The following is a 27,292-nucleotide window of genomic DNA, read 5'->3' on the forward strand; positions in this document are numbered from 1 at the left end:
TCGGTTAAGCACCCAACTCTTGATTTCTGCTCAGGTCATGATCTCACAGTTCATGAGATTGTGAGATTGAGCCCCGTATTGGACTCCACGCTGGGTGTGGAGCTTGCCTAAGATTCTCTCTCTCCCTTGCCTTCTGCCCCTCTCTCACTTGCAAGACATGCTCTCTCTCTCTCTCTTAAAAAGAAAAAGATATTATATAGTTGTGCAACCTTTTGTTTTTTAAAAAACAGCTTTTTGCAGGTGCTCTGTACCTGTTAACAATCAATCCCCATTCCCCTTCTTCTTTCTTTCCCCTACCCTCAGCCCTCAGCAACTACTAATTTACTCTGTTCTCTATACATTTGCCTAGTGTGGACATTTTTATATAAAATGGAATCCTATAACATGTGGTCTCTTCTGCCTAGCATTTTTCATTTAGCGTAATGTTTTCAAGGGTCACCCATGTTGTAGCGTGTGACAGTACTTTCATTCCTTTTTATTGCTGAATAATGTTACCATTTTATTTAACCACATTTTATTTATTTATTCATTTATCACTCGATGCACATTTTTGGTCTGCTACGAATAATGTCCTATGAATATTTTCGCACAAGATTTTGTGGGGACATATGTTTTCATTCCTTTTGGGTATTATACCCGGAAGTGGAATTGCTGGGTTATGTGATAACTCTGAATTCAACGTTTTTAGGAACTGCCAGCTTGCAAAGCAGCTGGGCCATAGAACACTACTGTTACAATTCAGGGTTCTACTTTCTTCATTCTCGACAGTACTTGTCATTGTGGTTTTGATTTCCATTTCCCAAAGAACTAATGATGCTGAACATTTTTTCATATATTTATTGGTCATTTATAGGTCATCTTTGGAGAAATGTCTATTTTAATCTTTTTCCTATTAAATTTTTTTTTGTCAAGTTATGCAAGAGTTCTTTTTACATTCTAGATACAAGACCCTTATCTTGTATGGTTTCCAGATACTTTCTTCCATCATTACATGATGACTTTACTTTCTGGTGGTGCCCTTTGAAACACAAAAGCTCTTAATTTTGATCAAGTCCACTTGCATATGCTTTTAGTGTCAAATCTAAGAAACATTGTTGAGCCCAAGATCATGAAGATTTACTTGTATTTTTTTCCTGTGAGTTTTGGAGTTTTAGCTCCTTTATTTAAGTCTTTGATCCATTTTGAGTTAATCTTTATGTGTGTGTGAGGTAGGGTTATGACTTCATTTTATTGCATGCAGATAACCATTTGTCCCAGTACCATTTGTTGGAAAGACCATTCGTTCACCATTTAATTGTGTTGGCACCCTTGTTGAAAATATTTATGGGTTCCCTGCATGGCTTGCTAAGGGCTTCTAACAACCCTTTTTTAATTATTATTTTTTAATTTAAATCCCAGTTGGTTAACATAACAATTTCAGCAGTAGAGTTTAGTGATTCATCACTTACATGTAACACCAAGTGCTTATCCCGACAAATGCCCTCCTTAAAGCCCATCACCCATTTAGCCCATCCCCCCCATCCAATACCCACCAGCAACCCTCTGTTTGTTCTCTGTATTTAAGAGTCTCTTATGGTTTGTCTTCCTCTCTGTTTTTAAATTTTCTTTTAATGTTTATTTTTATTTTTGAGGGGGGTGGCATGAGCGGGGGAGGGACAGAGAGAGGGAGACACAGAAGCCGAAGCAGGCTCCATTCAGAGCGTGATGCAGTGCTTGAACTCATGAACCTCAAGATCATGAACTGAGCCCAAGTTGGATGTTTAATGAACTGAGCCACCCAGGCACGCCCCCCTGCCTGTGTAAAATTTTTTTTTAAATCCCTCTCTGTTTTTATCTTACTTTTGCTTCCCTTCCCCTATATTCATCTGTTTTGTTTCTTAAATTCCACATATGAGTGAAATTATATGATACTTCTTTTTCTCTGACTGACTTCGCTTAGCCTAATACACTCCAGTTCCATCCATGTTATTGGAAATGGCAAGAATTCATTCTTTTTGGTCACTGAGTAATAAATATTCCATTGTATATATAAACCACATCTTCTTTATCCATTTGTCAGTTGATGGACATTTTGCTCTTTTCATACTTTGGCTATTGTTGATAGTGCGGCTGTAAACATTGGGGTGCATGTGCCCCTTCGAATAAGAATTTTTGTATCCTTTAGTTAAATACCTAGTAGTGCAACTGCTGGGTTTGGGTAGTTCTATTTTTAATTTTTTGAGGAACCTCCATACTGTTTTCCAGAGTGGTTGCACCAGTTTGCATTCCCACCAACAGTACAAAAGGGTTCCTCTTTTTCTGCATCCTTACCAACATCTTGTTGTTGCTTGAGTTGTTGATTTTAGCCATTCTGACAGGGGTGAGGTGGTATCAATCTCATTGTGGTTATGGTTTGTATTTCCTTGATGATGGGTGATGAGCATTTGTTCATGTGTCTCTTAGCCACCTGGATGTCTTTGGAAAAGTGTCTATTCATGTCATTTGCCCATTTCTTCACAGGATTATTTGTTTTTTGGGTGTTGAGTTTGTAAGTTCTTTGTATTTTGGATACTAGCCCTTTGTCTGATAATGTCATTTGCAAATACTTTCTCCCATTCCATCGGTTGCCTTTTAGTTTTGCTGATTGTTTTATCTTGATGAGGTCCCAATAGTTGGTTTTTGCTTTTGTTTTCCTTGCCTCCAGAGACATGTCAAGTAAGAAGTTGCTGTGGTGAAGGGCCTGTTCTCTCTTCTAGGATTTTGATGCTTCCTGTCGTACATTTAGTACACTTTCACTGATTTTGAGTTTATTTTTGTGTATGGTGTAAGAAAGTGGTCCAGGTTCATTCTTCTGCATGTGGCTGTCTAGTTTTCCCAACACCATTTGCTGAGGAGACCATCTTTTTTCCATTGGGTATTCTTTCTTGTTTTGGCAAAGATTAGTTGGCCATACATTTGTGGGTCCATTTCTGGGTTCTGTGTTCTGTTCCATTGATCTATGTGTCTTGTTTCTGTGCTGCCACCATACTGTCTTGATGAGTACAGCTTTGTAATACAGCTTGAAGCCCAGAATTGTGATGCCTCCAGCTTTGAATTTCTTTTTCAACATTACTTTGGCTATTTGGAGTCTTTTCTGGTTCCATACAAATTTTACAATTGTTCTAGGTCTGTGAAGAATGCTGGTGTTTTTTTGATAGGGATTGTATTGAGTATGTTGATTACTTTGGGTAGTATCGACATTTTGACACTGTTTGTTCTTCTAATCCATGAGCCTGGAATGTTTTTCCATTTCTTTGTGTCTTCAATTCCTTTCATAAGCCTTCTATAGTTCTCAGCATATATGTTTTTCACTGTTTTTGTTAGGTTTATTCCTAGGTGTTTTATGGGTTTTTGTGCAATTGAAAACAGGATTGATTCCTTGATATTTCTTTCTGCTGCTTCATTATTGGTGTATAGAAATGCAACTTATTCCTGTACATTGATTTTATGTACTGCAACTTTGTTGAATTCATGTATCAGTTCTAGCAGTTTTTGGTGGAATCTTTTGGATTTTCCACATAGAGTATCATGTCGTCTGCAGAGAATGAAAGTTTTACTTCCTCCTTGCTGATTTGGGTGCCTTTTGTTTCTTTCTGCTGTCTGATTGCTGAGGCTAGGACTTCCAACACTATGTTGAGCAACAGTGGTGAGAGTGGACATCCCTGTCATGTTCCTGACCCTATGGGGAAAGCTCAGTTTTTCCCCATTGAGGATGATATTAGCGGTGGGTCTTTCATATGTGGCCTTTATGATCTTGAGGTATGATCCTTTTATCCCTACTTTCTTGAGGGTTTTTATCAAGAAAGGATGCTGTATTTTGTCAGATGCTTTTTCTGCATATATTGAGAGGCTCATGTGGTTCTTATCTTCTCTTCTATTAATGTGATGTATCACATTGATTGATTTGTGGATATTGAACCAGCCCTGCATCCCAGAAATAAATCCCGCTTTATTGTGGTGAATAATTCTTTTAATGTATTGTTGGATCCATTTTGCTAGTATCTTGTTGATGATTTTTGCATCCCTGTTCATTAGGGAAATTGGTCTGTAGTTCTCCTTTTTAGTGGGATCTTTGGTGTTTGAATCAAGGTAATGTTGGCCTTGTGGAATGAGGTTGGAAGTTTTCCTTCCATTTCTTTTTCTTGGAACAGCTTCAAAAGAATACATGTTAACTGTTCTTTAAATGTTTGGTAGAATTCCCCTGGAAAGCCTTCTGGCCCTGGATTCTTACTTGTTGGGAGATTTTTGATTAGTGATTCAATTTCTTTACTGGTTATGGGTCTGTTCAAATTTTCTATTTCTTCCTGTTTCAGTTTTGGTAGTTTATATGTCTCTAGGAATTTGTCTGTCTCTTCCAGATTGCCCAATTTGTTGACATATAATTGGTCATAATATTCTGTTATTATTGTTCATATTTCTGCAGTGTTAGTTGTGATCCCTCCTCTTTCATTCGTGATTTTACTTATTTGGGTCCTTTCCTTTTTCTTTTTGATCAATCTGGCTAGGGGGTGATCAGTTTTGTTAATTCTTTCAAAGAACCAGCTCCTGGTTTCATTGATCTGTTCTGTTTTTTTGGTTGTTTTTTTTTTTTTTTTCTTCTTTGATATCATTGATTTCTGCTCTTATCTTTATTTCCCTTCTTCTGCTGGTTTTGGGCTTTATTTGCTGTTCTTTTTCGAGCTCTTTTAGGTGTAAGGTTAGGTTGGGTATTTGAGACCCTTCTTCCTTCTTTATGAAGGCCTGGATTGCTATATACTGCCCTCTTCTGACTGCGTTTGCTGCATCCCAGAAGTTTTAGACTGTCGTGTTGTTATTTTCATTGGCTTCCATGTACTTGTTAATTTCCTGTTTAATTTCTTGGTGAACCCATTCATTCTTTAGTAGGATGTTCTTTAATGTCCAAGTATTCATGGTCTTTCTAAATTTTTTCTTGTGGTTGATTTCAAGTTTTATAGCATTGTGATCTGAAAATATACAAGGTGTGATCTTGTACTTGTTGAGAGCTGATTTGTGACCCAGTACAGGATCTATTCTGGAGAATATTCCAGTGCACTCAAGAAGAATGTGTATTCCTTTTTAGGATGAAGCGTTCTGAATATATCTGTTAAGTTCATCCAGTCCAGTGTGTTATTCAGAGCCATTGTTTCCTTGTTGATTTTCTGCTTAGAAGATCTGTCCATTGTTGTAAGTGGGGTGTTGAAGTCCTCTACTATTATGGTATTATAATAAATGAGTTTCTTGATTTATATATTCGGGTGCATTCACATTGCGTGCATAAATATTCACAATTGTTAGATCTTCTTGGTGGATAGACCCTTTAATTATGATATAGTGCCCTTCTTCATCTCTTGTTACAGTCTTTATTCTAGAATCTAGTTTGTCTGATGTAAGTATGGCTATTCCAGCTTTCTTTTGATGACCATTGGTATGATAGATGATTCTCCATCCCCTTACTTTCAATTTGCAGGTGTCTTTAGGTCTAAAATGAGTCTCTTGTAAGCAGCATACAGATGGGTCTTGTTTTCCTATCCATTCTGATACCCTGTGTCTTTTGATTGAAGCATTTAGTTTATTTACATTTAGAGTGAGTACTGAAAGATAGGAATTTAGTGTCATTGGGTTGCCTGTAGAGTTGGTGTTTCTGGTGATGTTCTGATCCTTTCTAGTTTTTGTTCCTTTTGAGGTTTTGTTTTGTTTTGTTGTTTCTCCAGAGTACCCCCTTAAAATTTCTTGCACGGCTGGTTTAGTGATCGTGAACTCCTTTAGATTTTGTTTGGGAAACTTTTAATCTCGCCTTCTGTTTTGAATGACAGCCTTGCTGGATAAAGAATTCTTGACTGCATATTTTTCTGATTCAGAATATATCCTGCCATTCCTTTCTAGTCTGCCAAGTTACTGTGGATAGGTCTGCTGTGAACTTATCTGTCTTCCCTTACAGGTTAAGGACTTTTTTTTTTCCCTCTTGCTGCTTTCATAATTCTTTCCTGCCTGTATATGTTGCTAATTTGACTATGATATGCCTTGGTGATGGTTGGTTTTTGTTGAATCTAATGATGGTTCCCTGTGCTTCTTGTTTTTTGATGTCTGTGTCCTTCCCCAGATAAGGAAAGTTTTCTGCTATAATTTGCTCACATAAACCTTTTGTCCCTTTTTCTCTCTCTTCATCTTCTGAGACTCCTATGATTTGGGTGTTACTACCTTTTAATGAGTCACTTGAGTTCTTTAAGTCTTGTATCATGATCTTTTGCCTTTGTATCCCTCTTTTTTTTTCCTGCTTCATTATTCTCTATAATGCTAATTCAATGCTTGATCCATTCTTGGTGTTGTGGCATCCATCTATTTGAGATTGTATCTTAGTTGTAGCATTTTAAATTTCAGCCTTACTGTATTTTATAGCTTTCTTTAAAAAAAATTTTTTTTAATGTTTATGTATTTTTGAGAGAGACAAAATATGCGCAGGAGAGGGGGAGATAGAGAGACAGAATCCAAAGCGTGCTCCAAGCTCTGAGCTGTCAGCACAGAGCCCAATGTGGGATTCGATCTCACAGACTACGAGATCATGACCTGAGTCAAAGTTGGATGCTTAACTGACTGAGCCACCTAGGCACCCCAGATTTTATTTCTTTTGTCTCTGCAGAAAGGGATTCTTTTATGTCTTCTATGATTTTTTCACCCCAACTAGTATTCTTATTATCATGGTTCTAATTCTAGTTCACACATCTTATACCTATGTTGATTTAGTTCCTGGCTTTCATTTCTTCCTGTTCTTTCTTTTGGGGTGAATTCATTCGTTTTGTCATTTTGGAAGAAAAAAAATTAATAAAATAAAAATTAAAAACAAAACAAAATATCAAAAAAAAGGAAGCTAGATCCTAGGTGAGTTTTGTTCTACTTGTTGAAAGAAGTTTTATGGAATACAGGAAAAAGGGAAAGGAAAGGGGAAAAAAAGGTAAGAAGAACTTTGAAAAGTAAAAAACTCATATATAATAAAATAGAATTAAAGAAAATAAAATGAAATAGAATAAAAAATTTTTAAAAATAAAAAATGAAGTAAAAAACAAGTTTTTCTTTCTGTATCTAAGAAAGAAAGAAAACAAAGAAAAAAAGAACATTTTAAGCAAAAACTGAAGCAAAGAAAACGAACACATAAAGGAACCAGCAAACAGAATGAAACCTGAATGAAGTTACATCCAGTGTCCCTTAGAACTGAAACTACGAAGGATTCTATAGTCCATACACTAAGCTGGTGGAGTGATCTATGTTGGTCTTCTGGTGCCTGTGCTTGGAGGGTGCAGATGGGTGGAGCTTGATGTAATTGCTCCATTCTCCACTAGGTGGCTCTGCTTAGCTTACTGGGGTGGATCCATGTGCCTGTGTGCTGTGTGTGCACAGGGGAGGTGGAAATGGCTTCACCCAGCTCCCTAGTATCTAGCACAGGAACTTTGAGTTCTCACTGACCCGCGATCAAGCCCCTCCTTTGTCAGCCCTCTGTCTACTCCCTGTCTCTACCCTGTCCGTGTTCAAGCTGTCTGCTGCCAGGTGGCACCTCCCTCTAGAGTTTTATCTTAGATGGGGTTTTGTTTCAGAATTCCACGCTTCAGAGTCCCCGGTGGCTTGGACCTATGCTGACTCTCTGGGGAGGGTCTTACTGAGTGATGGCCGAGTGCCACCCTACTCCAGAAAAATGTTCATGCAATCGCAGTGGCAGTGATTCAGAGATTATGGCAAATCACAACACCCAGCCAGTGCCGGGTTTCATGGCACTCTGGCGTTTGAGTCCCTATACCAGCATATGTGCTGCTCTCCAGGGTCCACTGGGACCTTTGCCCCAGGGGAGGCCATATGGCCTCTACCAAATACACTCCAAGCAGGGCAACCACTTCTCCCTGTGTGGCACACAGACCCCTCAGACCCTGCAGCCTGCTCCTGGGGATTCGCCCTACTTCCTCACCAGAGCACTGCCAGGCACTGAGCTCAGGAACTTCAGAGTCTATGCTCCACTGTTTATAGAATCCTGGTGGTATTGAATCCTCTTCTTTCTCCCTGGCAGTGGTTTTGGGGAACAGGTTTCTTGTTCAGTCCCCTGCGAGGGTTTTTACTCTTTCTCTCTTTCTCTCTTTCTCTGCAGCTACTTTGGTGGGGAGTGCTTTTCTTGTACGATCCCGATGCACTGCTCTCTCTGCCTTTCTCTTTCTCTCTCTGCCAAAATAGCTCACCACCCTCCACGGCTTCTTTGTCTCCCCCGGTTCACCTGCCTGCACTGCGTATGTGCCAAGTTCTACGGCTCAAGTTACGAAGATTGTTGCGTTAATCCTCAGATCAATTTCCTAGGTGTTCAAAGTGATTTGGTGCTGATGTAGCTGCATTTCAGGGAGGAGACAAGCTCAGGTTTCCATGCCGCTCCGCCATCTTGACTCCTCCCCAGTGCTTCTAGTAATTATTCTGTGAAATAACTTTTTGATGGTTCTCATTAGGATTGATGAAAAGGTACTTTTAAAATCTGTGGGTATATTTTTTAAGTATGTACTTGGTGATATAAACTGCCTGCTACCTCTGGATCTTTTAAATAGTTGAGATTTAACCAGGCTTAATTAAAGTAATACCGTGGAAGCCACAAGAATCCACTTTGAAGAATCCAGCCTTCAAGATGGTGTGGCCTCCTCCTCTTGTGCCTATACCTGCCCTAAGACATATTTACTTGTGTTTCTCCTATGTGGTAGGCAGTAACAAGGATGAATGATATGAAAAAGAATCATGATCAGCACCATAACATTTGGCAGTTACGTTGTTCTGAACCTTACTATGACGATTTAAGTGATTTAATAGTTGGTGATCATTGATGTGAGGCATGTTACTAGGAGAAGCCTTAGAAAAATTCACCATCATTGGTATGACCAGGAATCTCTGATTTTTTAGGCCAAGTACTCCTCTGGTTTTTATCTGAAGAGCCTAGGGTGGTGCTGTCCAGTAGAACTATAATGTAGTTCTACATTTTACCATATAATAAATGTAAACTTATTAATAAAATATTTTACATTTTTTGTATGAAATCTCAGAAATCCGGTATGTATTTTATGCATGTAGCATGTCTTGATTTGTACTCTCGTCCCATTTCCAGTGCTCAGTACAGGCATGTGGCCAGTGCCCACTGATTAGACAGCATAGCCCTAGGTGTTAGGATGTGATAGTTGAAATATTACTTCAACATTACTCAACTTCCTTTCTACTTCAAGGTACCCTGACTCCTTCCTTTAACTTGAGAGAAATAAGTGGCCTTGGGGGAGCTTTCTGCCTGCCTGTTCAGTGTGGCCCTCACTGGAGGGAGACGAGGTGCCTGCCTGCTCGTTGAGACCAGAGGGTCTGACAATTTTGTTAAGTGATGTGGACAGCTCAGCAAATGGGGGGGACAATAATTAAGAGAAACACATTATGATGAGCCTCTCAAATGAGAGAAAATAGGCCCATGAAAATGAGAATTTGTTTTCCCTTATTACAGATACAGTCTACTCTGTAGGAATAAAGCTAAGTACAGAAAACACTTGTTAGAGCAGTGGTTCTCAAATGGGTATGATTTTGTCCCCAGGGAATTTGTTAATTTCTGGACATAGTTTTTGATGGTCACAACTGGCGGTGGGGTGTGGATGTTACTGACATTAATGTCTTGAGGCCAGGGATGCTTATAACATTCTACAGTGTACAAAACAGTCCCCACTACAGTGAATTAATTACCTGGCCGAAGGGTCTGTAGTGCGGAGCACAGGTAGAAGATTCTCCAGTTCTGTTCTTTTCATTAATTGTTACATAGTTTCTATAGGGAATATAACATGTTTTCTTCTAAATTTGGAGAATCTCCTCATTTTTTCGTGTAAAATTTCTAAGCGTTTCTGATTGAGCACATTGGTCAGCTCAGTAGTTTCTGCTCACAGCCCCGAAGAATGAATGAATGGCTCTTGTGAGACCATTCATCTTGCTCCCCTCCCCTTCCCTCTGGTGCAGCCCTCTCCTGCCTCCCCTTCTTCCAGCCTCTCTTTTGTGCATTGCCATTCTACTTTCAGTAAGAACATGTATGTTAAAAAGGAAAGGAGCATTTGCAAGGCTGCCAGAAAGATTAGTACACTTCCATAAGGTCTGTTAGATGTATTTTTGGATGTATTCTGGCAGTGATGTGGGTGTTTGGTTGTGATTATCCCCTTCCAGGGCTCCATCTTGAGCAGTGGTTAACTCAGGATGTGATCACCACCCTGTTCCTAACGTTTGTCACCCTGGGAGCTGTAACTTTGAGTCTTCATAAATTGTAGCAAATAGCAATCAATACAGGTCGTTTTCAGCTCATAAGCGTTCCTTAGTCACTCTGCCAAAGATACTCAACTTGCCAGTGCTTGCCTTTCAGGTTACCTGTGCGGCACAGTCCCCACCCCTTCCTCGTGACTGCTGGGTTTCTGCTGCCTTCCACCCTACCCCCCTTTGTTGCCTGTGGCACTTTGAGTTTTGGTGGCAAACCACATAAGTGACCTTTAGCCAATTTAGGCTAAAAGCAATACAGTAAATGCTATTTGGGGGCTATCAGATTGGGAAGAATTTAGAGGTCCGGCTTAGAGAGGGGCCGGGGTCAGGTGGCTCTGCTGGCCCTGCCTCTACTGGCAACTGCAGATGAGCTTGCTGCCTGTGACAGCCGGCCTGAAGGTTCCAGGCCTGTAGAGTCAGCTTCAGCCGTCTGTGCTCTGAGCGGTACGACAGTGAAGAAAGTGGATCAGAACCAGCCTTCCCTTGTGTAGGGAGGAGCAGTCTCAAAAGGTGCTTTTCGAAGGGGGGCACAACTACTGGCAGTCCAAAAAGAAGAGCAGCTGTGCACACATCAGTGCTTATGGGGTTCCCCTTGCTCCCCAGACTAGAGACCCCCTCCTTACCCTGTGAACCTCTCTGGAGAACACCTCTGTCAGCCCGATTTCCCTTGCCTGTTCGTGCACTCTGTGTGCTGGCTCAGGAAGAGTTTCTCCTCGAGTTTCTCTAGATACCTGAAAGAAGGCTCTCATCTGTAATCTCTCAAGCTTAGAAACATTTTTTTTGTATTGTGGGTTTAATTATCTTTTATAAAAGAGCAGACTAACCATTATTTAGCCTTTTTGTGACATTTGGAAATTAGCATTTTGCAAACCTTGGAAACCTTGCATTAATGTATGTGCTGCTTTTGTATTTGACTGACAGTGGGTGTTTTCATTGTTTAATTTCCAGTTTGGGGTAGTATTCTTGATAAGCAAGGGAGATAGATGGCTGAATTCCTTAATGAAAATAACTGTACATCAGTTAATAGCATGTATTAGCTTTTACGAGTTATCCTGGAAACCTAACCACATTGTACTGTTTCTATGGGAAAAGGAATTCTGATTTTAAAATAATGGAAAATAAGTCCTTTTATAAGCTCAGAGCTGCTTTCATCTGTCTTTTTATAATCTCTGTGGGATGTGTTCTAACTTAATAAGGCTATATAGCATGGGTGGGGGGGGTTCTCTTTCTGTTTCCCCTTTATTTCATAATATTGTCAGGACTTACGAAATTTTGAAGCTCTGAGTGAAAATGTGCCTGCAGAGTGTGATTTTTTTTTTTTTCCTTCTGGACCTGTATATTGAAACCTTACTTGAATTTAGCTAAAATGGACGCGGTGCATTAACCAGCATTTCTAGTTAGTGTGTGACAGGTTTATTTTTTTCTTGTGTTAAGAAACTCTCATGTGTGTTGATAATGCAAGATTGGCTTCTGAGTAAATAGGAATTCTCCTTCTCCCGTTTCAGGCCGGAGCCTCAGCAGAAAGCTCCCTTAGTTCCGCCACCGCCGCCTCCACCACCGCCACCGCCTCTGCCAGACCCCACGCCCCCGGAGCCAGAGGAGGAGATCCTGGGATCAGATGATGAAGAGCAGGAGGACCCCGCCGACTACTGCAAAGGTGATCGTGCCTGCTTGTCACTGACGCAGACTGTGTGGTCTTTGTTAAATTCACCTCTTGGTGTCAACACCCTTTTTTTTTTTTTTTTTAAATGTTTATTTATTTGAGAGAGGGAGAGCGTGAGCGGGGGAGGGGCAGAGAGAGAATTCCAAGCAGGCTCTGTGCTGTCAGTGTGGAGCCTGACCTGGGGCTCCGTCACACGAACTGTGAGATCGTGACCTGGTCCAAAGCCAAGAGTCAGATGTGTAACCAACCCAGGTGCCCCTCATTTTTAATTTCTAGATCATTAAGTATAGAGTGGTACCAGAAAAGGTAAGAGACAGCAGAAGGAAAACTGTAAGAGATAGACAGTATATACATATGTACATACATACTTTCAAGAGGATTTTAATCTGCTAATAGAATTAAAGATACTGTAAGTAGGACAGTTAAGGATAAAAACAGCAGCAGCTATCTAAGAAGAGCATAGAGACTAGAAGGTACCAGGCTCCTGAGGGGAGCCAGTGTAACGGTTGTGCAAGGCAATTGACTTTAAGTTTTCAGACTAAGAGTAACAAGGAACCAGTCCTTTTCTCTGTATAACATTGAATTACATAGTATTCATTGTCAGTGGAAAGAAAGCCTGCTCATTTGTTTACAGAGACAGACTTTTTCCTGGCATTGTACTCAGTGAAAAAGACATTCTGTGGGCTTTGCCATTGTGTGACACAGTGGATTGTGTTTTTAGCTGTGATTTCACAGAAGACATAGAAATTACTCAGGTGAAGTGTTCTTGTATTGCTTTGTAAAGATCAAGAGCATATAGTTAAACTCCTAAAAGGCAAGCATGTTGTGTGATGAATATTGAGGACAGTGTGATCCAGACTGTATACTTTGTGTAGACTGGACTCTGAGAATGTAGGAGAAAGGGAGGTTGATGTGTCCATTTGACCACCTCTTTGTTACTTAATTTACTCATTTGGACTTTCATATTCTCTCTCTCTCTTTTTTGGACTTTCATTCTCTTTAGTAGATTATCACAGTCTGGAATTCTGAGCTTCTGAACAATTGATGAGACACTGACTTGCTACTGATTAAGTTCAATGTAATCAGATTCCCCCCCCCCCCTTTTTTTTTTTTTAAAGAATTTTATTTTTATTAGTTATTTTGAGAGACAGACAGGGAGACAGAATCCCCAGCAGGGCTTGGGATTGATGCAGGGTTTAAACCCACAAACCGTGAGACAATGACCTGAGCTGAGACCAAGAGTCGGACACTCAACTGATTGTGCCACTGAGGCACCCAAAGTAGATCAGATTCTATACAGAAAAATAATAGATGGCAGGAGATGGATACCTGGTCAGGCCATAGAGCATTAATGAATCCCTGACTCCATAGTGTCTTGTATGAATTTATCTAGTGATTGCAGGCCATCTGGGTGTTGGTTATGGAGTACCATTAGAAACTTTTTAAGTCTCCATTAAGAGGAAGAGAAAATTATGTTCTGTTGTAAAAGTTTAAGAACTCATCTTCTACTCTAACCATAGAGTGGGTTTCCACACCATAGGTGTGGGTTTCTACACATGGAATCAATGTTTTCCTTAGAAAAAAGAACGTAGATCTTTAGCATTTGGAGGAGTAGTGATTATGACCTCAAAGGTCTAAGCCATCCGGTATGGAACATAACAGAGCCTGTGGAAAGGTGAAAAGATAGAGGTTTTACATCCTCCCTCTAAATCTGCATTTCTTGGTTCACAAATGAAGTTGTTTGAAGAGGAGATTTGGACAGTTGTCTTTGATCTCACTGCTTAGGCGTGTTGTTAGCTTGGTCTGCAGGAACAGTTCTTTTAGCACATGGGCTCTACCGTGCGGGAATGGGAGCTCTTGTTCTCACATCTGGCACTTGAGTGTGTGGGTCAGGAGGTGTAACCAGTACTCTCATTTATCCCTGTACCATCTCTGTAGAGCAGCAGAGGGGACAGACACCTCAGACCGAAATACAGGGCTGTGAATGAAGGATTGCACGGTCAGGGCTGATTTTAGGTAACATTTGCTGAACTCGAACCAGTACTAAAGTCAACCTCACTGAAACATGTGAGAGATGTAAGCTTCTCTGTCTCTCTGTCTCATTCCTGACTCTGGCAAGTAACTTCTGCTTCCAGTCAGCATTACATGTAGTAGACGCCTTGCTCTGTGAATTTTGTGATCTAGATCAGAACATTTTGTCTAAGGTAATGGACATAAATGCATTCAAGGGGTCAGTGGAACTGATTGGGAATGTCTGGGGCAAGAACTGTGCCCCATCCCCTGCCCCCCGCCCCCAGCCACAAATAGAGTTTAAGTTTCCAACTTGCTAATTATTCACATCTGAGTTATTTAGTAAATTTTGCCTACAGTCAGGTACATTATTCTTTGTAACTATAATACAACCATCAAAATCAAGAAGTGACCTTTGTGGGGCCCCCTGGGTGGCTCAGTCCGTTGGGCATCTGACTCTTGGTTTTGGCTCAGGTCATGATCTCACAGTTTGTGGGTTTGAGCCCCACATCGGGCTCTGTGCTGACAGTTCAGAGCCTGGAGCCTGCTTCGGATTCTGTGTCTCCCTCTCTCTCTGTGCCCCTCCCCTGCTCATGCTCTATCTCTCTCAAAATAAATAAATAAATGAAAAAAAAAAAGACATTAACATTGTTTATAGCTCTACTATTCATTCCTCAAACAACATTCAGGTTTTGCCAGTTGCCAATATCGTCCTTTATATGAAACCAGTCCTTCCCAGACTCATACTACATTTTGTTTTCTTGGGTTAAAAAACAAAATGCAGCTGATCTAACTGGCCTTATTAAGCAGTTCATGAACCGGGCAGCACCCGCCTGTATCTAGCAAGTGGAGATGCTCCCGGAGTTGTACAGAATGAGAACTTTGAGGGTGAGGCATGGAGTTACTAGCTGAAGAAAAGAAAGGACTGTTTCTTGACAGAATATCTTCCTTTGGGGCGGGGTGAGGGTAGAGAGCAGCAGGATTTTTATCATGCAGATTACCTCATTTGTGCTTATCAGGAAACTTCTGGTTGACTTTTAAAAGGTCACATTCCTGGGCTAGGTTTAAACTAGAATTAAGTCTTGGTTTGCTGTTGTGTTGGGGGGTGGGGATGATTCCAGTTTGGACTTTTGTTTTGTTTTGTTTTGTTTTTCTCTTTATTAACACTTGTTTCTTTAATCTGGAACAATTCCTTAGTCTTTTCTTGACTTTGACATTTTTGAAGATTGTAGGCCAATTATTTTGTATAAGGCTTCTTAATTTGGTAAACTGTTTCTTTATTTTGTAGCTGTTTTTGGTGTTTTTTTTTTTTTTTTAAGTTATCTCTGTGCCCAAGATGGGGCCCGAACTCACAACCCCAAGAATAAGAGTAGCATGCTCTCCCAGCCAGCCAGGCACTCCCAGGTTTCTTAATTTGGAATATCAAAACAGCGTTGTTCTATGAGAAGTGTTCTTACTGCGTTTTGTCAGGTAGTATGCGAGTTTGGTTTGCACCATTACAGTTGGTGTTGGTTATTTTGTTTAAGATGGCGTGTGCCAGATATCTGTCCTGTGAAGTTACTCTTTCCTCCTGGTAATTAGTTAGTACTGTATGTTGTTGTGAGTTACTTTGAGACTATAAATATCCCCCTGCCAACTAACTTGCTTCCTTCTCCCTCTTCTTCCTTCCTCTTCCTGTCTCCACCTGTCCCTTCCATCCATCTCTGTGTCTGGTCATTCTTTCTAGTTACCTCAGATGGGCTCATTCATGGAGTTCCCTTTTGTTCAGTGAGTTCTAATTAGTTATTCTCCTTATTTATTTTGATGGCCCAAATTTGTCCATAAGGAGCTCCTTCAGGTTGATTCTGTATCCTTTTGAGATGTCCCTGCCATTCTTTCCAACTTTCAAGTATAGTACACTGTTCCAGGCTTGTCTCGTATTTTCCCTACTCCAGCCCTGGAATCCACTCTTTCTACAAGGAGCCCTCGTTCCTTTTAGTGGAGAATAGTGCTTAGGAAACAAGATCTAGGCATCAGATGTGGTTATTGCTGTTGAGGCAACAGTGCTTCCAGATACCTTAGCCTAGAGCTAGGGACACCCGTACGCTCTTCCTTTATGTTTATATCTATTTCTATATTTATATCTGTTTCTATTTTTGCTTATGTATATATTAAAACACATAAATTAATCAGATATCTCTAATTCCACTCTAATACCAGGGAATTCAGCCCAATTTTCTCCCTTTCTGTACTTCCGAGTTTCTTTCTTCGATAAATAAGAGGCTGGGTTCTCATTATCCTTGTTATGTTTAATTGCTTGATTAATTTCCTTGTATGTGATGAATCACCAGTCATCCTCACTGCTGTTTTGGGCATCTGTCCCCTTCCGGCCTTACTTAGCCTGTGCTCAGATATCTTCGCTGCTCTACCCTATCTAATGATGACTGTGGACTGAATTGTTGAGGAAGGGGAAGGGCAGGGGTGGCTTTGGCAGTTCAGGAATATGATTCCCTTAGTCTGGTGAGGTGTCTTTTCTGTCTTCTGGTCACTTCTGTTTTCTTTGACTTCATTCCTGGAGAATGAATCTGCCAGCCACTTTTTAGAAAGAACATCATCAACAACAAACCACACTACCCTGTTTTATCTCTTCACAAAAGAACTATTTGTTCACCTTAGGAAATAGGTTATGTTGGGGGTGGAGTGTGGAAAGTCCCCCACCATCTCTGCACCCTGCGGTAGCTGCAGTAAGCAACTGGGTGTCTGCCCTTCTGGATCATTCATCACCAACCAAATTGCATCTCAACATTCTACCTTCTTTTTACCTCTTTACGGGTCTTTCCCCACTCAACACACAGGAAACCTCAGCCACTTGAGCACAAAGGCCACTGTGTAAAGTTCTCATATTGATAAAGCATTCTTCTTTGCTCCTTTCTGCTTGCCTGTGCGTTCTCTTTCTGCATAGCCAGCCTGTGCCCACTCATCTCAGTTTTTGCTCTCCCGCCAAACTCAGGAGGATTATGGCCTCGGTGTCTGAGAGTCCTGGGGTCAAAATCTGGCTTCCCAGTCCTGTGTCCTCAGACAAGCTCCTTTCCATCCAGGCTTCAGCTTTTTCATCTGTGATATAATATCCTCTCTCCGCGTAATATAACATATAACCACATCGTACCACTCAAGATTTTATGAGGATAAAAATGAGACAAATACATGAAGTATGTGCCTTACTGCCTGGTACAGGGAAGGTGCTTAGGAAATGTGAATTTTAGTTTCCTCTGCTCTGTCTTCATTTATTCATTCTCCCCTCAGGACTGTTCCCGCGTGTGTGTTTGTGCTGGTCTCCTTGTGGCCTCACTGCCTCCCTCTGCTAGGCCTGTTTCCCTGGCCTCTGGAGAGAGAGCTGTGTCAGCATGGTTTCTCTCTTCCTATCTTGTTTTGATGTTGCTTCTGGGCAGTTTGTTTGGATTCTTACTTCCAAGCCCAGGAGATAACACGGATCAGGCACGGGGCGAGCCAATAAACAGACACTTCCGGGAGGCCCTTGTGCAATCCTGCTCATTTGGTGAGTGTCTCTCCGACGGACGGGGTAGAGCCCCCTGCTCAGGGGGGATTGCCGTGTAAAGTGGCTTTTCAGAGTGTGACCTTTGTACCACCTGCATCGGAACCGCTAGGGGCACCTGGTACGTGGTCCCGGGCTGGACTGTACATCCAGAGTCGGGACCCCTGGGAGTACGCCCCGCACTGCACATGTTTCACGGGCTCAGCAGGCTCCTCCAAGGTATGTGCTATGCCTCCAGAGCACCACGGCTACCACGAAGAAGTGGCTTCCGTTCACTTCCTGCTGTGTAAGGGGAATTAACTGCTTTGACCTACCTTATGTTTCAAAATGTTTCTGGCCCTCAGCATGTATTTGCTACAAGGACTGGTCCGTGGTGACCTAGGCACCTTGCTGTGTTAACATCCTGCTGCCTGCACTGATGGACTCCTTGGAGCTCCTGTGTTTGGGCTCTCTTAAATCATCCTTCAGGAAGTTGGCACCTTGTACAGTTTCATCACCTGTATTGTTTCTGCAGATACTGATTTCAGCACTTTCATGGGCTGACTTGGTAAGCATGTGTCATTTCCTTAGGCCTTCATCGAACCCCGAATCACATCTTAATTAGGCCCCTCCCCGTGTCCCTCACAATGGTGTCTGTCACAACCTGCCACCCCCCAGTAGTCGTCATGGTGTAGAATTGCACATGTATTTTTGCATGCATCTGTGATCTCCTTCTCCTCAGTCTGGAAGATTGCCTGTGGGCAAGGGCTGTGTATTTTGTCAACCCCACTGCGTGTATACTGTCCACAGTGCAATAAATATTTTTGGTTGGATGAAGGAATTGTCTCTAGTGTTAGGCTCCAGCTAAGGGACAGACAGTACTGATGTTACCTGTGTCTCAGAAGGCATGTCAGGAGTGAGGAGGTCGATGCACCGTGAAGGACGCACAAGTCGGAATGCACATCTTGCATTTCCTCCCTGGATCTTAAAATTATCCGTAATGCTCCAGAGGTCTTTATTATACATATTTGAGTGACATTCAGTTTGTTTCTTTTGCGGCTTAGGAATATCTTCTTCAAAACATAGCATAAAAATGTAAATATTCACACACTAGAAAAATGTCAGATGACTTGTAAAAAGTTTAGACTGGCTGAATTTTAATAACTCTCAAAGTTTAATGGCAGTTATACGTTCTCATCAGCCTTGTCTTTCTCAGAGTATGTGACTTATGACTTATAGCTTTAGCTTCTTTTAAAGAAAGCAAGGAATATACCTTACATAGGGTTGCCTTAGAAACCAGTATCATACAGCTGGTGTTTTATAGAAGTGTAGTCTTTAGTCTCTCTCTCTCTCTCTCTCTATATATATATATAGAAATATAGAAATATATATCATATAAATATATATGATAACCTTTATTCATTCACAGTTATTTTCCTTAAAATCACTAAAGCTGTGCACATATTTAATCCCACCATGGTTGTCTATGTTTTTAAAATTAGTTGGCTTAATTTGGCTCACTTGAGGCCTTAAAAAGAAATTCTCTTTATCTCTATGAACAGAATAATAGATGCTCTTGAACTGATTACATAGGCCTTCTTAACATTTCTTTCATGGGGCCTGAGGAGATTCTGATGCCTGATAGACCCTGGTGCTGTGAATTGCTGCTGACCAGGGTATTGATCCCTAAGCCTTAGTTAGCATGACAGTTGAATTCTTTGAGGCTTACTGTGTGTACAGTGTTGTGTTTTACTACAGGGAATATAAAGGTGAGTGAGAAACCAGCCCCCACTCTCTAAGACTTCATGGGCTAGAATATAAACTAGTCAGTGACAGAACCTCTGCTGGTCTTGCGTTCGCAGTCTGTCCCTGGACCTAGTAAAATAATCTGTGGCTTGCTAAATAGTGACCGAAGAGAGCAGATCAAGAAACTTTTTAAATACCCCTTTTCATCTTTATTGTGTAGTTAAGTGTAAGATGAAAAAAAAAATGAAAGATTTGTGATTGCCTTTAGAGGAATAAGTTTGTTTGGTTAGAGGTAAAAGACTTCATAGAAAATGTAAAGGGGGCCTTGCCACTTGGGATTTATTAGACTTTGTTGATAGCATAGGGCACTTCTCTGACCCCACCTGCAGGCTGGGAAGGTTCTCTGGAAAGCTCTAAGTGACCTTTTTTTCCAGCAAATAGCAAGCTAAAAGCTGATGTGTAGGTTAGGTTGAAGAGGTGTTTGGAAGCATGATGTAGAGGACGAAGATGAAGGTAAGAAATTTGTACATGAAGTAAATTAAAACATCAGTTAGGAATATATAGTGAAAAATACAAAGTTGAACACAGAACAATTCATGTGTGTTTATGTCAATTTCTTGGGATTTTCTGCACATACAGTCATTTATCCTTTCACTGCAGATACTCCCCGCCCCCCGCCCCCTGTTAACATTCTTTATGCATTTTATTTCTCTTTCTTCCTGCATAAGGTTGAATAGAAGTGGTACGAGTGGACATTGTTAATTGTGTCTGATTTTACAGTTAAATGTGTAGGTATTTTTTAGGTCTCTTTACAGGTTGTGATGGATCATAGATTGAAATGTAAAGCTAAAAGTATAAAGCTTATAAAAAGAAAAAAGTAGGAGGATATCTTCACAGCCTTGGAGTAAGGGAAGATTTCTTAGAGAATATGCAAGACATATTAACTACAGAATAAGAATTAATAAATTGGATTTCATCAAAATAAAAAATACTTGCAGATTAAAAGGCATTTTTAAAAATGAAAAAGACCAGCCTCAGACTAGGAGAAATATTGGCTACATAGATAGCTGACAAAGAACATGACTGGGAGAGAGAACATAGGAAGTCTTGTGGTTTGGAGAAATATTCTTCATGTTGATTAGGGTGTAAACATTTGTCAAATAATCAGGGAATTGTGTGCATAAGACAGTTGATTTCCATTGCATGTAAATTTTATCTCTATTTAAAAGAAGGTAGGGACGGCTGGGTGGCTCAGTCCTTTGAGCTCAGTCTGTTGAACGTATGACTTCAGCTCAGGTTATGATCTTGTAGTTTGTGAGTTCGAGCCCTGTGTCGGGCTCTGTGTTGACAGCTTAGAGCCTGGGGCCTGGTTCGGATTCTGTGTCTCCCTCTCTCTTAGCCTTCCTCCACTCGTGCTCTGTCTCTCTCTTTCTCAAAAATAAATAAACATTAAAAAAAAGAATTGCTAAGTAAAGGTTGCCATACCTACTTACATGTGGATTATAGGATTTGTGTGTGTGTGTGTGTGTGTGTGTGTGTGTTACCTCTTTGTTTGTTTTTCTTGGTTTTCTGTATTGAGCATGTATTTCCTTGTAAGTAGGAAAAAAATGTTTTTAAAAAGAAAAACACAGCAGTGAGTAGAAACCATTGTAGATTTTGCACAGGGAATTGCTATATTTAAAGAAGATTAATCTGTGAATCTTGAATGACTAGAGAGAGAAGATACATAGAAAGGCGAGGTCAAAAAGCAAACAGCACCACAGAGGAAGCATCTTGATCATTTGACAAACAACTGAATATGGAGGACAGCAACGAAAACATTCCAAGTCTTGAACCTTGATGTGCCTGGAAGGAGAGCAGTGCCTTCTGGGCATCATTTTTTTTTTTTTTTTAAGGACCCTGTGAATTTTCAATCTGCTTGTTATTTCTTCTTGGTATTGGATATTATTTGGCTATTAAAAAAAAACTTCCAGCCAAATAAACATGCAGCCTTGCTCTACCAAGTGAGCAGGAATTTCCAGCACTGCGTTCTGTGTCCTGACTCCACCGCAGCATTATTCTATTTGATTTTTTTCTGGGCTGTTTTTTTCTTTGCCCCAATTTCCTTCTAATTTTGTATCTTGTATTGTGGTTTTACAAACTGCCTCAGTTCCTTCTTGGAAAGTAGATTTGGCACTGTTAACACGAACAGTGAAATCATAGTTGGTCTGGGGAAATTTTGTTGAGTTTGACTTTATTCATTTTAGTTTAAAGAAGCTGGTGTAGATATCAAAAAGACAATTAGCAGTAGGAGTCTGGGGCTTGGAAGAGCAGCTAGCAAATGGTGTAGTAAAGAATTTGACATTGCCCAAAGAGAGGTCTGGCCTTTTCCCTAAGTTCTGTGTGATAATGTCTAAGCTCTTGGAGTGTCCAGCCTCGTAAGTGTCTGTTTACCTGGGGGCCTCAGGCCATGCACTGGCAGAGCCCCAATAAAGACTCTGGGCTCCAGGGCTAGATGAGCTTCTGTGGTTGGCAGTACTCTGTGTGTGGTCACCTGTCATTACCCAGAGGAATCGGCTCTGTCTAGAACTCCACTGGCGGGGGACACCTGCGTGCTGTGTGTTTGGGACCCTCCTAGATTCTGCCCCCTACATCTCTTCCCTTGATTGATTTTAATCTGTGGCCCTTATGTTGTATTAAGAGGTGACCACGAGCATAGCACCCTTCAGGGAGTTTTGCGAGCCCTTCTTACAGATGATTAACTATTACAGCCGAGCTGCAGACTCGCAGCTGGTGTCAGCCAAGAGAGCCCGCAGTTCCGTGCGAAGTCGACGTGGTCTTGTGGCCTCCTCCCCAGCCTTACACAAGTACTGCAGATTTGGTAGGAAAATAAATCATGCAGGAGGTGTTAAGTGAATAAAAAAGATGCAGAAAGGCTGTTCAGGGACAGGCCTTTGAGAGATTCGGTGGAATCTAGGAGGAGAAAGAACGAGTTGAAAGAAACAGAGCAGCCAGGGAGGTAGGAGAGCAGCCAGAGACTGAGGGTTCCGCTTGACATGGAACAGATTGGGGAACTGAGCACACAGCAGCTCTGTTAGTCTCCGTGAAAAATCCCTATACATATTCAGTTGTGTGAGTGGAATTTTCCAGTTTTTGGGTATAGAGGGGTCTTACTTGCATTCTAAATGTCAGTGGTTCTTGTCCCTACCTGTTAGCTGCCTGCACGGTTGGCACTTTGGGATCTGCATGTCCCCAGAGGTGGGTGGCATGGGACCTGGGCCGGAGCCACTGTGACATCTGTCATGGACTTCCTTGCTGCTTCGGGCGCTGCCAACACCCACTGTGAGAATGCTTTTGGCCATGCTGCCGGGGCTTTCCCTGCCGTGCTCAGTGCCAGAGCGGGACTGGGTGGTGCAGCAGCAGTGACAGAGCCCAGTCCAGATGCTGCCTCTGTCTCCACTTAGTCCAGCAGGGGTGTGCACAGCACCACCTGTGCCACTGCACCTGTGTACCTCCACGTGCCCTTTGCGGATATGGTTCCTGCAGCCACCCCGCAGCCCTCTCTCTGCTGGCCTGCGCTGCTGGGCTCCGGAGTCTGCTTCAGAAAGAGTGCACTCAGTGATGGCTCGCTTTCCTGCCCCATCCTCTCCCAGTCCCCTTACGGACTCACTGGAACATAAATTCCTTTACCTTCCTTCTTTGGCCAAAACCCGAAGCACTCTTGCACGTCATTTCTTTCACTGTGGCTCCTCAGGACCATCCACCGATTATCTCGGTGGGCCCAAGCATGTTTGATTCTTATGTGGGGTCTAAGGATTGTGAAAACACTTTTTTATAAACAGAACCTAGTAATGGGACAGGTTTTGGAATAATTTATCTTCTCCCTTTTTTTTTAATTTGTTTTTACTGAGGTACAATAGGCACACAACATTATGTAAGTGTAGGGTGTACGTCTTCTGAGTTAAGGTGTTGATTTGGTACATTTATATATTGTACCGTGGTTATCCTCCTTAGTGCTAGATAACATTTCCATCGTGTCACGTAATTATCATTTCCCTTTTTTGGTGGGAATTATTACAGTCTAGTCTCTTAGCAACTTTGAAGTTTATAATAGAGTTGCCTGTAGTTTTTATTTCTCACTTGAGGCTAGTAGATAAAAAGAACTGTATTCTTAAGAGTTCCATATCCAGGTCTCTCTCCTCCTTAGCATTGATGTTCTGGATTAGGCAGAATCATGATGATTTTCCTATCTGTCTGTATTGGATCCTGAGTCGGCTTAGAATTCAGAATATTGAAATGAAGTAAAAGAGTTTTAGATTTTGTTGTTGTTTTTTTCTTTTTCCTATTTTATATTGACTAGCAGTACTTGAAAACTTGCTATTTTTTTCTTCCTGCAGTTTTCTGTATTGATTACAATACTTCCCCCAAACCCTAATCCATGGGGCTTATTTTCCAGGACCTTCCAGTGAATGCCTGAAGCTTCAGGTAGTAGCAAACCCTATACATACTATGTTTTTTTCCTTTACGTACATGCTTGTGATGAAGTTTAAATTATAAACAAATCAGGCACAATAAGAGATAACAACAACAATAATAAAATAGAACAGTTATTACAGTATACTATAATAAAAGTTATTGTGTAAATGTGGTCGGTCTCTCTCTCTCTCTCTCTCTCTCAAAATGTCTTACTGTTCTGTACTCACCCTTGTGGTAGTGGTGATGTGAGATGATAAAATGCCTGCTAGATGACATGAAGTGAGGGAATGACGGACCTAGTGTTCGGCTACTGTTGATCTCCTGGTGATAGGAGGGGAATGACGTAGGTACTGTGACCTAGCATTAGGCTACTGTTGATCCCTGGTGATACGCCAGAAGGAGGGTCACCTGCTTCCAGACTGCAGTTGACCATGGCTAATTGAAACTGCTAGGAAGAGAGGAGTACTGTACACAAAATTTCCCACTTTAAAGGCTGCGATTTATTGGTTTTCAGTGTATTTACAGACTGGGCAGCTGTTAGCACTGTCTAATTCCAGAACATTTCATCACCCTAAACAAGAATCACGTTCATTAGCTGTCAGTCCTCTTCCCTGTTCTTCCCAGTCCTTGGCAACCACTGATCTGCTTTGTGTATGAGTTTGTTTATTCTGGACATTTGGTGTAAAGAGAGCACTATAGTGTGTAGCCTGTTGTGGCTGGCTCAGCATCTTTTTAACTTTGGTCCCTGATGTCGCGTGTATTAGTACCTTCTCCCTTTTTATACTGAATAATATTCTGTGGTCGAGATATATTATATTTTGTTTATCCATTTATCATTTGGTATACATTTGGTTGTTTCTCCTCTTTGGCTATCAAAAATATGCTACTATATATACACATACATATACATACACTTTGTATATGAGTTTTTAAGTGGGCATGTTTTCTTTTTCTTGGGTAACCCTAGGCGTGGAATTGTTGGGTCATATTGTAATTCCATGTTTAAGTATCTTGAGGAATTGTCAGACTGGATTTGTAAAGCAGCCACATGTCACTGTATACCCATCCCCACCAGCAGTATATGAGGATTATCATTTCTCTGTATCCTTGCCAATACTTACTTTTGTTTTGGCCATTCTGTTCTTATGGAAGTGGTATCTCATTGTGATTTTGATTTTCATTTTTAAAAGACTATTGATATTGACCATCCTTTCATATGCTTATTGGCCATTTACATATCTTCTTTGGAGTTTCTATTTGTGTGTGCATGCATATGTACTCACATGAATGTGCTGAGGCCATGGTTCATAGTAACACACGTTGTTTTCACTAGAGAGTCCATGAGAATTTTCCTCCACTCCCAGTACATGGGAAAGTATACTGCTACCCCAGATGTCCTGATTTATTATTAACGGTTTTAACACTGTTGTGATGCCCCCATTTCCTTATCGGCTTTTGATGTTAGAACTTGAGGTTCACACCCATGGTGGAAAGTGACCAAATATGCATATTCCTATAGCTCTTTATTTACTATTAAATTTTTTTTTAATGTTTATTTATTTTTGAGAGAGAGAGATAGAGCATGAGCAGTGGAGGGGCAGAGAGAGAGGGAGACCCAGAATCCGAAGCAGGCTCCAGGCTCTGCGCTGTCATCACAGAACCCAACACAGGGCTCTGACTCACAGACTGTGAGATCATGACCTGAGCTGAAGTTGGATGTTTAACCAACTGAGCCACCCAAGCACCCCAGTATAGCTCTTTATATTGTGGAATATATGTTTACTTCTTATTTGCTAGTTCAAAAAATTATTGTGAAAGTTTTATATGCTTAATGTTAAAAATTCAAACAAAGTAGGAAGTAAGCAAAAACTTAAAATTCTCACTTTTACTTCCAACGCTTTTTCACAGTCCCATTTCTCCAAGGTGAATTGAAAGGGTTTATCCAGAAATTAATACGTATATATGCACATCCATCCATATGTGTATAACTTCCATAAATGAAATTGATCTGTGCATAATCCATATGATGCTATTTTTTCCCCAGCAACATGTATGGAATCAGTTTCATGAATCTAAATATAGTTCTGCATCATTGTTTTCTGTATAATGTTGTGTTCTTATTTACTTACTTTAACTGTGTATTGATCAGATATTTAAAGGTTTTCAGTTTTCACTATTGTAAATAATGCTACTGGGAGCTGCTTGTATATTCATCTTATGCATTTGTTTTGAGCATAAATATGTAGAGAGGATTAGCTAGTTTTAAGCACAGCATATTTTGATTTTAAAATGTCAACAGTTGTGGAGCTTGGATGGCTCAGGCACTGGAGCATGTGACTCTTGATCTCCTGGTCGTGAGTTCGAACCCCACATTAGGTGTAGAGATTACGTAAAAATAAAATCTTAAAAAAAAATGTCACCAGTTGCCCTCCAAAAAGATTATACTGATTTATACATATGTTGGAAGTACATGAGTATGGTTCCACATGGCACCACTAACTACATGGTATTACCAATAATCTCTTTGTTTTTATTTTACTCATTTGATTTTTAGGAAGACTGGCTATTTGTATTTAACATTTCTAATGTTAATAATGTCCTTCATATTTTTATTTTATTCTTTTTGTGTCATGTGATGTTGTGTTTATTTTACTTTATTTTAAAACTTTATTTATTTTTGAGAGAAAGAGAGAGAGAGCATGAGCCCTGGAGGGGCAGAGAAAGAGGGAGACACAGACTCTGAAGCAGGCTCCACACTGTCAGTGCAGGACTCGACGTGGGGCTTGAACTCATGAACTATGAGGTGAAGTTGGACTGAGGCACCCAGGTGCCCCTGTGTTTATTTTTTTAAAGAAGATTTAACTCTTAGACTATAATTTCTTCATCATATCTTGATTATGCTTTACTCTTTTGTCCTTTTATATGCTAATTAAAATCATGTTACCTCTTTCTACAACTTTTATTGATCCTTTCAGCCTACTCAGCTCTTTTCACTATGTCACTCCTATTCAGCATGAACGTTCAAACTTGAATCTCTCATCAGACTTCCAGACCCAAACTCTTCCCAGGAGAATACTAATTTTTCCTATGTTAGTAATACAACTGAGATGGTAGTGTTCTAAGACTATTAGGTCTGAGGCATAAAAGTATGAGTTTTCAAGACAGAAGGATATAATAAATAGCAGCATTCAGTTGAGCCACATTTTGAGGAGGGTAAAAGCTAAGACAAGGCCAGTGAGAATTACCTGCAGGGAGAGTTCCCAGTGACACCAATGACTGGGGCCAGTGATGGGTCATGGAGATGTCCAGGCATACTGGAGAGACCATAGCAGGTTCTTGCATGAAACTTAGCCATCAAATGAAGAGAACATTTTATAGCTTGTTGGGGGGTGAGGTCGGATATGAACCAGGGAAAGTTGATTTTGGGACAGGATACCTTGAGCATATTTCTAGGCAGAAGAGAAGCAGTCTGAAGAGAGGTTGAAGGACCAGCAAGGAAAGAATTAAATGAGTGATTTGGGAGGATAGTAGTCTTGGAAAGATTGAGGTTACCTCTTTCTTGCAGAACAGAGGAGCTTTTAACATAGCTGTTGTGGTGAGCAGAG

At 40.8% G+C, this 27,292-nt stretch overlaps 1 protein-coding gene across 20 annotated transcripts in view; it reads left to right on the plus strand.

Annotated features, from left to right (window-relative positions):
- Nucleotides 1-27,292, plus strand: part of SRPK2 (SRSF protein kinase 2) — a 312,332-nt gene that overhangs the window by 167,268 nt on the left and 117,772 nt on the right. For 18 of the 20 annotated variants that reach the window (XR_006196478.1, XR_006196482.1, XR_006196484.1 and 15 more), the window contains one exon: nucleotides 11,808-11,959. Coding sequence is in view for 11 of the 20 variants with exons in the window: in XM_042915743.1 (XP_042771677.1) it covers nucleotides 11,808-11,959 (152 nt within the window). In the remaining 9 variants the exon portion in view is untranslated. Of the gene's footprint in view, nucleotides 1-3,745; nucleotides 3,778-11,807; nucleotides 11,960-17,164; nucleotides 18,055-27,292 lie in introns of those variants that run through there. The other 2 variants (XM_042915751.1, XM_042915809.1) reach the window with 2 other exon arrangements.

Source organism: Panthera leo, chromosome A2 (genome assembly GCF_018350215.1).
Source record: "Panthera leo isolate Ple1 chromosome A2, P.leo_Ple1_pat1.1, whole genome shotgun sequence".
Taxonomy (NCBI): domain Eukaryota; kingdom Metazoa; phylum Chordata; class Mammalia; order Carnivora; family Felidae; genus Panthera; species Panthera leo.